The sequence below is a fragment of the Pholcus phalangioides genome, unplaced genomic scaffold, assembly GCF_987345545.1.
Source record: "Pholcus phalangioides strain wild (caught in Gottingen) unplaced genomic scaffold, Ppha-v1.0 ptg000010l_1, whole genome shotgun sequence".
Classification (NCBI taxonomy): Eukaryota; Metazoa; Arthropoda; class Arachnida; order Araneae; family Pholcidae; genus Pholcus; species Pholcus phalangioides.
The window spans coordinates 28,889,138-28,900,012 of NW_028301603.1; the positions used below are offsets into that span (position 1 = coordinate 28,889,138).

The following is a 10,875-nucleotide window of genomic DNA, read 5'->3' on the forward strand; positions in this document are numbered from 1 at the left end:
TATCCCTCAAAAGAGGTCCATCTTTTTTGCAAAGAAATAATGGTGGGTGACACTGACCTTTCCTGTAATCCCTTGTGCTGCAAAGACTACTGTTAGCTCCTTTGTCAGCAATTTTGAGCCAACAACTTCGGTTCAACCCACGTGTCGACTTGCAGAAAAAAAGGATGGAATACTGGCATAGACTAAATGCTATGTAAACGGGTTGTAACAAAAATCTCTTACTGGTAACTTTACAGGATATTTTCCTTATAAATGGCTTTAGAGGGGTTTCACTGTACATTGAGGCTCATTAACAATGTTAAAAAGTACCCTTTATGGAATCTTCCACTGTATATTACATTTTAAAAAAAGCAAAAGGAAAAACTGGATAGTTTTTGTATAAAAAGTTGGGTAGGGCAAAATTGTATTGAAAATATGAGAATATCATCTTTGTGGGTCATATCAATGAGCCCTAGAAAAATGGAATATGTCAAAACTCCAACGTATGTCACAGAACAATCTAGAAGAATTTTAAGTAAAGAACTCTTCTGTGTAAAAACATTATTATATAGGATTTTTTACAACAGAACATTCTCAGTCAGCCGAGGGCTCGTTGCATAACAATGAAAAGTATTCTACCTCATGGGTCAATGAGTAAGCCAGAGCTTCATATATGCTTTTCAGTCGTAGGGGTATCAATTATACGCGAATGTTATCAGCTTTAATTCTAGGAATTTCTTGGGAAAACACGCAAAAGCAACAAAAAATTTTCGTTATATCAGAGGTTGCTTTTTCAAGGACTTTATAAATTATTCTGTGCAGGAATCAGTCGAAATGCTGATTATTAACCGGCCGAGGTGTCGTTATAACCAAGTTTGACTGTATAATTATATACACATTTATTTCATTCTTAGCAAAGTATGTCTTTTTTTTTCACAAAGAATGTTAAACGGTATCAAATGATATGTTTGTGAGATCGGTATATTTTCTTATAAGTTTTCCAAGTTGAGGTTTATGTTCTCATCAGGATTTCTGGGCATTTCTGTTTTCTTTGTTTTTAATTATATTTATAATTTTTATCGATTCTTTATGTCTGTATATATATAAAATAGGCTTATTGTAGCGATTGTAAAATCTGTTGTCCGATATGGATCAGTTCATACGTAGTATATTTGTACAGTTTTTATTTTACTTTTTTCCCCCTGTTATTAAATCCTCTGAAAGACGTACAGTAAAACCTTTCCTAATGGCGGAATATTCCTTCCTGCGACAAATATCTAAAGTATGAAAGTTTCTCTTTTATGTAGTAAGTGACTTGCGAGTAAATAATGTTCATAAACTAATGTTACAAACAGTAATGGTGTACATAATTCCTGTAAATTTTCATGATTCAGAAAACACCTGAGCAAACTTTTTTTTCCAGCAGTCATAGGCGAATTTATGATTTTGCCGCCCTTCTCTCTTTCAAATCTAATTTTCTTGACCACTCACTTTTAAAATTTGCTGCCGTTGGCAAATGCTTCTTAGCCCCTGCAAATTTGCACGTCTCTTTGTTCGCTTTATTGGTTACTCATACGTAACCAACCCATGGCCTGGAAGAAGAATGCGGCCCGTAACCTTAAACTTAACTTTGCAAAAATGAACTAAGTTGCACATTACCGGATTAAATTGTTCGCAGCAGTGTTGCACTTGAGTGACCTGCGGCAAATTTCCAGATCACTGAAGTGTCTCATGTTGCAGCTCCACATCACTAATGGCCTGTGGCACGTTCTCAGATTAACTTAAATGACCTGCAGAATATTCACAGACACCTTGAGTTACCAGTGGCCCACGGCACATTTATAAATCACTTAAGTGACCTGCAACAGCGCTGCCACTTATGTGACCTGTGACACGTTTTCATACTAATGAAGTGGTGAAAATGTTTAGCTACATTTTCACTATCCTTGCTGTAAATTTTCCCTAAGCAATATCACTGCATTGTTAGCCATTATATAAAGTCTGTATACAGCCGAATGCAAAATTATTTGAATACAGTTTGACCTCTGTAAATGGATTCTAGACTGAAGTATGAATGTACAAAGTAAATATTAGGTGTTTCGTTCACACTTGAAGAGGCATATTCGACTGTATTCAAAATTTGCATAGAACATATTTTACTATTTACAACATTATATACCATTGAAGAAGTATATGTGCATTAGCTGTATATTTGCTTTTGTACAATGTATGTTGCGGGGGATTTTTCTGGAGAGGTTTTACTGTAAATTGATTTTTTTTTTCATGTGTATTTTCATTTCCAAAATAACAAATGCAAGTAGGGATAACTCAGGAAGTTATGTACTCATTTTTTTTATTTTTGCTTCATTATATTCCGTTAAGACTGCCATGTTTCCGTCATCACATTTTCGCTTACAATTTATATGCGTTATTATTATTTTACACCTTTATGTATTCCAAACCAATTCTAAGTTATCAGATGTGCTTAGTCGCAGTGATAGTTGTCGTGAAGGTGAGACGATTCCATGTTGAATAGAGGAATTCTGACTTCGGAAATGTTTTGTTAATTTCATTGATAGACATCGTTCCATCAGGATAGGAGTGGGTGGGTAAGTTAAATATTAGCATAACTCCAGTTTGTTATCTCTTCCGACAGGCTGAAGTTACGTTAGTATTTGATGAATCCACTCCTTTGAAATGACGTCTGGTCACAAGAGTTGATGTGCCAAATACCAGATGTCTAAGAATGAGTGGATGTGTTGAATACCAGGTGTCTAAAAATAAGGATGTGTTGAATATCAGATGTCTAAGAATGAAAGGATGTGTCAAATACCAGATGTCTAAGAACAAAAAGATGTGTCGAACACCAGATGTCCAAATATGAGTGCATGCATTTCGAATACCAGATCTATAAAAATATACCGGTGATAATTACACATCCACTAAACATCCACTCATTTTTAGATGCCGTTTCACAGGAGTGGGTCAAATACCAGCTTAACTCCAGCCTGTTATCTTCCAGACAGTGCCCTAGAACAAGAGGTGTACAACCTTATTTAGGTCTGTGGCGGAATATCTGGCTATGGCTTTCGGGCCACTGACTACATTTTTCAAAATGAGATTTTGAATTGGAACTGTATGGTTCTACTCCCGCCCCCACCCCCTTTTGCCATTAAGCTATATTAACAAACACACAAAGAGTGATGAATACAGTCACTCCCCAACTTACAAAGAGGTTTATTAATTCCCGAGCATCATCTATAAGTTAAAATCGCTCCAATTTGGCAAGAATTAATAGATTTTTTCAAAATCTCACCTTCGTCTGGAAGGTCTTCAAAATTAAAATATTTTCCAGATACTTCCTTTAGAGAATACTTTTCATGCACTTGAAGCCTGCGGCAAACATCTGTCTAAGGTTCTTATTCTTAAGCTTTTGTGTTCCACTGACTCTTTGTGTAAATAAGACACAGGCCTGGAACCCCCCCCCCCCCGACTTCTTTGCCAGTAAGATGAAGGTCACAGATCCCTTCACAGAATAATATTCGGCACATGATACTGCAAAACAAAATTTTCCATCTAAGCTCACAGACATTCTGAAGCCTCACAAGAATTCCCAAGGGAGTCCCTGTTAAGAACTAAGGGCTCTCACTTTGTCCCACCCAAATGCTATGTTACTAATGGCAAGCGTAAATTCAAATACAGCAAAGGGTCAGGCAACATTCCCATCCGTGGCAGGACTGTTTTAACACGTAATTCCACCCTGGTATGGCCGCCTGGAGGAGGGGGGGACCGACCTGATAATGAGATCTGGTTCTATATGGTTTTCTGAACTAGATACGTGAATTGGAACTAGTATTTCCAGCAAGGCAGAATGCCCTCAGAACATCACTCTGATTTCTCCCCCCCCCCCCCCGATTCGGACTCATGTTCAGGACTTGACTGGTATGAGGGGCCCTGGGCAAAGCAGAAATTATGTTGTTCCTGAAGCAGGTCAAAGATGTTTCGTTAGCTAATGAATATATGTTGTCTGCATTTTATGGGCGCACACCCAGTTTGCCCATTCAGAAATCGGGCCCTGCTCTTTTCATTTCTGTGGTCTCATCATCTGAGTATTGAGCCTCTTTTTTATATGAGTGGATTTCTTGTCATGTTTTTCTTCACTTGGTTTTTTCCCACGTGCTGTTCTTTGAACCAGGACTCTTTGGTTGAGACTCTTTGAACCAGCCCTACTCAGGACCCCAGAGTAGGGCTTGTTTCCCGCATGGACAAAACAGACAACAAATTTTCAGGGGCCCAAAAATTAGCTGCCTTTTGTATTTCATGGACAGCCCATAAATATGCTTCTGCTTCAATACTATATGCAAAAGCCCAAAAACAACATATTTACCCACAGCCTCCTTCCCCATGTGGCTTTGACATTGAGAGCCATCGGTATAAATAGTATTTAAGAAAATTTTGTATGGTACATATTTCTTGAAAACACAATTCGGGAACAAAGATGGGAAGAAGCCATAACAGACTTTTTCACAGGTTGTGCACCACCTAGCTTAGAAGAACCACTCTTTTCGCCACTGAAGATACGTACTGTGGGTTACGGATGCAAAATATGGAAAGTCGTAGATCCCTCTGGACCCCACAGCTATCCGACTTGGAATCTTCCTCACCTTGACACCAGCTGCGAAAACATTCTACAGTCTTCTATGCAAGTCATTAACGATATGGTTTAGGTACTTATACAACCCACTTGGTCTTTGCGAGTTGTTTTCTTAGTTGTCTGTCGCAAAATCGAACGTTTTTAATTTTATTTCCCTTCAAATTAAAAAAAAAACGTGTATCACACTTTTGGTGATTGGTTGGGTGTCGGGAGTTGTCTGATTTCCAGCATTAAAAAGGACTATGTATAATAATCCATTGGTTAATTCAAGTCTCGTAATCGTCGTCATGATGTTTGTGTGTGTGTTTTGGCTCTTTCCTTCACTACTGCCAGTTTTTTAAGCCTGAGGAATAGCTTAAAATTATTAACGGGTTAGAGCCAAAAAAAAAAATCCAGACGTCTTACATGTGACAAAAAATTTAAATATATATTTATATTTAATCGAGAATCAAAGTGGGCTTTTTAAGTATTTCTTCGTCTCGCTTTTAATCGTTCTCACATTTTGTAGATAAAAAGAAAAAAAATCGTGCTGTAAAAATATCATTATTAAATGTCTTAAAACTTTGGTTGTATTTGAAAATATATCAATGTTTCGATACATGCTTAAATGTTAACTTATTGTGAAAAATTTATATTATTTTTCTTTCCTTTGGCAATGCAATTTAGCGAACTTGTTATGAATCAAATGTTCATGAAAAGTGTTTGGAAGAAAAACAAATAAAACTGCTTTACACCTTCTTTGTTTTGATTTCGTTCGGTGGAATTGTTATCTGTGTGCGGTATTGGTGTTAGGGTCATTCAAGTATGACGTCAGCATCGATGATGGGGAGGCGGTTTCTGATATGCTAATGACCAGGAGAGTGGGGGTTTGGACGATTCTTACGTCATCAACCACCCTTTCTGAAAATATGAAATATTCTTAATGGCATCTTTGTGTGTCAAAAACGAAAAAAAAAACTTTGCTAGTTCAGGTGCCCACAAACTAGCAATTCTCCCTATTGATAAGTCCCCTACAGACCCATTTTAGTGATCTCTAAATGTTTCGTAGACCTAAGTGATCTTGAAATGTGTCGCATCACTCCAGTGATCTGTAATTATGCCGTAGATCACTTAAGTAATCTGGGAATGGGCCACGGGTAACTTGAGTGTTGTAAAACCTCACTGGGTGCCACTCTAAAACTGTGTCACACGTCATTCGATAGCAGGGCCAGATTAAGAAGCTTGAAAGCCCTAAGCACTTGAGTGATTCTGTGTTCCCCCCCCCCCCCCCCCCACACACACATTATTGAATCTATCAATTGAAAAAAAAAATGGGGTGTAGATGTTTTCTTTGTGATTTGAATCGCATGGTAGGTAATGACATCATCAAATTTGTCTGAAATAACTAAAAAGACGGCACTAATGTTATCTATATGCATTCAGTAGGGGGGCCTATAGCCCAGGGCGGAAAATTTTGGGGTAGAAAAAACTTTTTTTTTTTGAATTTATGTTTCGTAAACGTGTGGAAGTGCCATTTCTACCATAAATAATATATAATTATTAAACCATATTTTTTTTTTTATTTTCTGTTTTTTCCGCTCAGACTGCCGTTGAAGTTAAAAAATTTATGATTGACTAACCTTTTCCGATTTACAGTGTTATTCACCGCGCTTCCCAGCTGACCACAAAAACATTTCAATAGCTCAATTTCGGCTCTTTTGGAAGTAAAGACAACATTCTACAACGCAGGTTTTCTGAATACGAGGGGGGGGGGATATCTTCTAATTTTAACGATTCCTGCCATATGAGAAAGAATCGTCTGCAACAAAGAGATGCTTTTATTGATGCCGGTTGGGACTTGGGTGAGTCTTTGGGCTATGGTTGACCATCTGGGGGGGGGGGGATAAAAACGAATGGATGAATTCGATTACAATACAATTTTTTTAAACTTGATTAGGAACCGAAATGGGATGAAGCTGGTCAATTCAGAAAAACACCCGTTTTCAGCCACCATGATGGTGTATGTACTATGATTTCTTTATATTCCAAAAAATGGAATATAAAGAAATCATGGTACAGAATGGTAGCTGGCATCACGCGATTTGGTCCTAAGGACAGCTCTCCTCATGTAACGTTTTCCTGAAAAAAGAGGGCAAGGACAAATGTGGTGCTTGGCAGAACCCACAATTTTATGAATTGTATACAGTATTACATAAGGGGTCATTCAAGTATTACATCAGCATTGAGGGGGTTTTGGATTTGCTGACGAGGGGGGGGGGGTTTGAAGGTTTCTTACGTCATCAACCACCCTTTTTGAAGATATGAAATATTCTAAGCTGCTAACAAAATTTTGCTGACAAGGGGGGAGGGGTCAAAAATGGCTAAAAATCTGCTTACGTAATACTTGAATGGCCCCTAACTACATTCGGTTATAAACGCTGGATTATCAACAAAACGGAAAAAAGTTCATTTTACACTTTCTTGACGGAAACAAAGTAAATATCAAATATAGCGACACATTTCTGATAAGTTCATACATATTGTATTTTGTGAGAGTTTTCTTTAATGATAATTTATGAACAATCGCCACAATTCAGTCTTAGGTAATTTGGAATCCTCGGTAATACTTGCATTCAATAAGGCGTAAGACTCATATTTTTTTATATGATACATTGATAAATTGAAAAAGTTTGAGCTAGTGCTCGTTTAAGAAATTAAAGTAAAAAAAGAATAGTTATTGTATTTTATTTATTGAATTAAAGTTTCAACATATGTTCTATGCCTATGTTTAGTGTAACGAAAATACAGCAATTTAATAGCGTCATCTGTTTAATCCCTGTAACCCGACACAAAACAAAAAAGGCGCATAGCATGGTTTCGATCCACAGACCTCTGGGTTATGGGCCCAGCCAACACCTCCTATAACTACTTGTAGCTATAGATGGTGTTGATTGTGCTCTGTAGGAAAACAGTCATGGTGCTTTTCTTATTGGTGAGTGGAAGGTGTGTCGTGCTGGGCGAATCACGTTGCGCACGGCACAGGAAACCTGCTCCTAGGAAAACCCGGCTTATCGCTCAATCAGTTTCACAGTGCATCCGATAAAATATGAATGTGAAATACTATCGCACAACGAAACCATTTTCGAAATCCTTTAACCCCTGTAGCCCGACAAAAAACGTGCATATGGTTGGTTTGACTGACAGCTGGGTTATAGGCCAATCATTCTTCCGCTGTGCCAGGGCCGGATTAACCATTAAGCAAAATAACCACGTGCTTAGGGTATGAGGAGAAAAGGGACACCACAAAAAATGATCAAACAGTACACTTCTAAAATTGGGGGAAAAAAATGTTTTCCCAACAGTATGAAATCCTGAAATTTTGAGAGTACTTGATTATACAGCTGAAGATTTTTATCAAAAGGTTGACCAGGGCCAAAACTAAAAGAGGGCAGAGTAGGGTCTGTTTCCCGGGCGTTGAACCAGCAAGGGCGTCGAGTTTATTATTTTTATGTTAAAATTTAAGGGGGCGGAGTTGTGCCAAAATACTCATAAATATAATAAAATAATAATGTAGGTACACAACTCCAAGCGACAGTAAATTTTCGTTTCCAGTTTGTTATCCCGCAGCCAGAAATTTCGTTCGAGGAGGAAACCATTGAAAGAATAGATTTGGCCATCTTTTTTCCTTTTTTCGGTCATTTTCTCACATTTCGGGGGAGGACCAGGCCCCCCCCCACCCGCCTTGCTGTGACCTATCTCTCAACCATGATTCTATCAATTCCACAAGTTGCCTGCCCCCCCCCCCCCAATCTCACGTAAACGCTTCAAGAGTTTGCCGTGGTGGACCCGATCGAATGCCTTCTGGAAATAAAGATAAACAATGTCGAAGTTTTGAATTTTTCCCAAAGTCTGTCACATGATCATAGAACCAAAGGTTGGTCACGACTTCTCTCGACAGTATCAATAAACTTACCCTTGGTGACAATAACATCATCAACATAACCAAAGCAAGACATTCTAGATTTAGCCATTTTCCTCGAAGTGAGTTTACAACTAGTCACCAGAGATAGTATACCTGCATCCTACCTCAAAGGAAAACCTTCTTTCTCTGCGGCTTCTGTTATCAGACTTTGAACAAAACCAAACTCTGTCCACTGACAGGGGAGGGGGGTAAAGGAACACGTGTTATCAGAAGGAAACTTTCAACAGTATGAAAGAGTTGTATGACAAGATATCTTGGGACTGCTGCTATAAGGGTTGAACGTCTAAAGCAAGTTTGATGTTTTTCCCCCCCTAATGTTTCAGGTATGTGTTTTAAAAGGTAGGGGGAGAACAGATGAAAAGAAAAATTAAAACAATTTTTCGTAAACATACACAGACTTTATTATTAGTTTTGTACAATAAGAGCTAAAGTCACTATAATCAGGCCTTACGAGAGTGAAAAACACTCGAAAGCGCAAGTCTCAAGCAGCCTCCAGCTTTTTCTTCTTTTCGATAAGAGCTCTGATACGCTTTTCTCGTTCCTTCTCTTTCATTCGGAGTAACTCACTGGAATGAATGAATCAAAAAAATGAAATTATTAACTTTATTTTTCGTTATTGTTTTGCTATCACACCAGTATTATTGTTATTATTATTACAATGTGGTTATTAATATTTCCCCAAGCATTTTTAAAGCCCTAGTAGACAAACGAGACAGTAAAATCCAGTAAAAAAAAGATATCTAAACTCCATGCCACCCAATTCATGTCAGTGTGACTGACGGCCAACATGGAAATGGAGGGGGTGATGGGGAAACAGTGTCTTGGAAAAGTTTAAAAAATAATGTTGGACGTTTTTTTCAAAAATACATCTGCTTCTTTTGTTTTCATTTTTTGAGTTGTCAAGCTGTGGCGCATTGCATAAGGACGGATAAATTTGGTGAGGAAAGCAAATACTTACTCTTCATGCTGGCACTGCTTGTACGCATGCATCTGGTGACTGCACTGGTACAGGAGCGGGAAAACATCTTTCGAACAAGACATATATTCAAGCCACTTGTGTGCGCAGTAATCACGGACTTCCAGAGGAAGACGCGCCGACTGCATTTCTTCTTCGGTTGCCACCATCACTAATGAAATTAATACAAAACATTCTGCGGTTAGGATAATAATTTAGCATTTTGTATCAGCGATTAAACACTTGATCTCAAAACATGAGCTCATCATCCAGCCTGCTCTAGCGCTTCATATCACAGATTTCAGAATATTCTGCTGTAGGGGGGGGGGGGGGGGGGTTGGCAAGAGAAAAAGCTTGGGAAACTAAGAACTCCCATCAGAAGTGGTGATGGGATAAAAAGCTTGAGAAACTAAGAAATAAATGTACAGGGAGGGGCTAGATCAGTGAGCGACCGATAGGGTGACCTAGATGTGTGCAAGCGTGTAAATAACCAAAAGGTGAACCAGGTCAGTGAGCAACCAAAAGAGTGAATTAGAAAGTGTGCAAACACGTAAATGACTAAAAAGGAAGAGAGTGCGCAAACATGCGATCGATCAAGTGTCCAAACACATGATCGCACAAAGGAGTGTCCTAGAGAGCATGCAGGTATGTGAGCGACCTAGAGAGTGTTCAAACACGTGATAGAACAAAGGAGTGAACTAAAGAGTGTGCAGGTATTCAAGTGACCTAGAGAGTGTGCGAGCATGTGAGTGACCTGGAGGAGGTACCAGGTCGGTAAACAACCAAAAGAGTGCGTGAGCATGTGCAGGACAACAAGAGTGACCCATAGAGTGTGCAAGCATGTGAATCATCCTGGGAGAGGGACCACGTCAGCGAGGTAAGTTACACCGAGGCATTTTATAGGCAATTAACCGATCAGCCTTGTCGCCTTCCTCAACTCGGGTACATCACTTGTATAATAGCACAATGCTGAGTAGCACTTCGTAAAATTCTCACTTTAACACAATTTTATTCTTTGTTTTTAAATGCATTCAATATAAATTACCGAATAAAAATACATTACCACAGACTAAGTAGTAGTCTGTGGTAATGTATTTATATATAACAACAATAAAACCACGAAGTTGATTGGGCTTCTTTACAAATCTCACCTCTTTCCTTTCTACCCGACGGAAAACCAAGCTGAGGGTCATATTTATAACCGGAAGTTTGCAACTTCGCGTTGTCGAACTGCCAAAGAGGCGAACTTCTCGTTTGACCCATGTTGACTTTCTGCGGTAAATAACCGGCTCGGTTCAGGCGATGGATGGAAAAAGGAGCGGAAAT

At 38.7% G+C, this 10,875-nt stretch overlaps 1 protein-coding gene across 1 annotated transcript; it reads right to left on the reverse strand.

Moving 5' to 3' along the window:
• Positions 1–8,970: 8,970 nt before the first annotated feature.
• Positions 8,971–10,861, reverse strand: ND-B18 (NADH dehydrogenase (ubiquinone) B18 subunit). Its single transcript, XM_089237318.1, has 3 exons — positions 10,701–10,861; positions 9,553–9,721; positions 8,971–9,160 (listed from the first exon to the last, which is right to left on the reverse strand). The coding sequence occupies exons 1-3, from the start codon at positions 10,810–10,812 to the stop codon at positions 9,076–9,078; spliced, it is 366 nt and encodes a 121-aa protein (XP_089093444.1). The 5' UTR covers positions 10,813–10,861; the 3' UTR covers positions 8,971–9,075.
• Positions 10,862–10,875: the final 14 nt, after the last annotated feature.

Excerpts from the sequence above, each read along its gene's own strand:
- ND-B18 (XM_089237318.1), bottom strand. The coding sequence starts at position 10,812 with ATGGGTCAAACGAGAAGTTCGCCTCTTTGGCAGTTCGACAACGCGAAG. Across the intron at positions 9,722-10,700 it reads GTCGGGTAGAAAGGAAAGAG|TGATGGTGGCAACCGAAGAA; the intron begins GTGAGATTTGTA and ends TAATTTCATTAG. Across the intron at positions 9,161-9,552 it reads AAGCAGTGCCAGCATGAAGA|TGAGTTACTCCGAATGAAAG; the intron begins GTAAGTATTTGC and ends CATTCATTCCAG.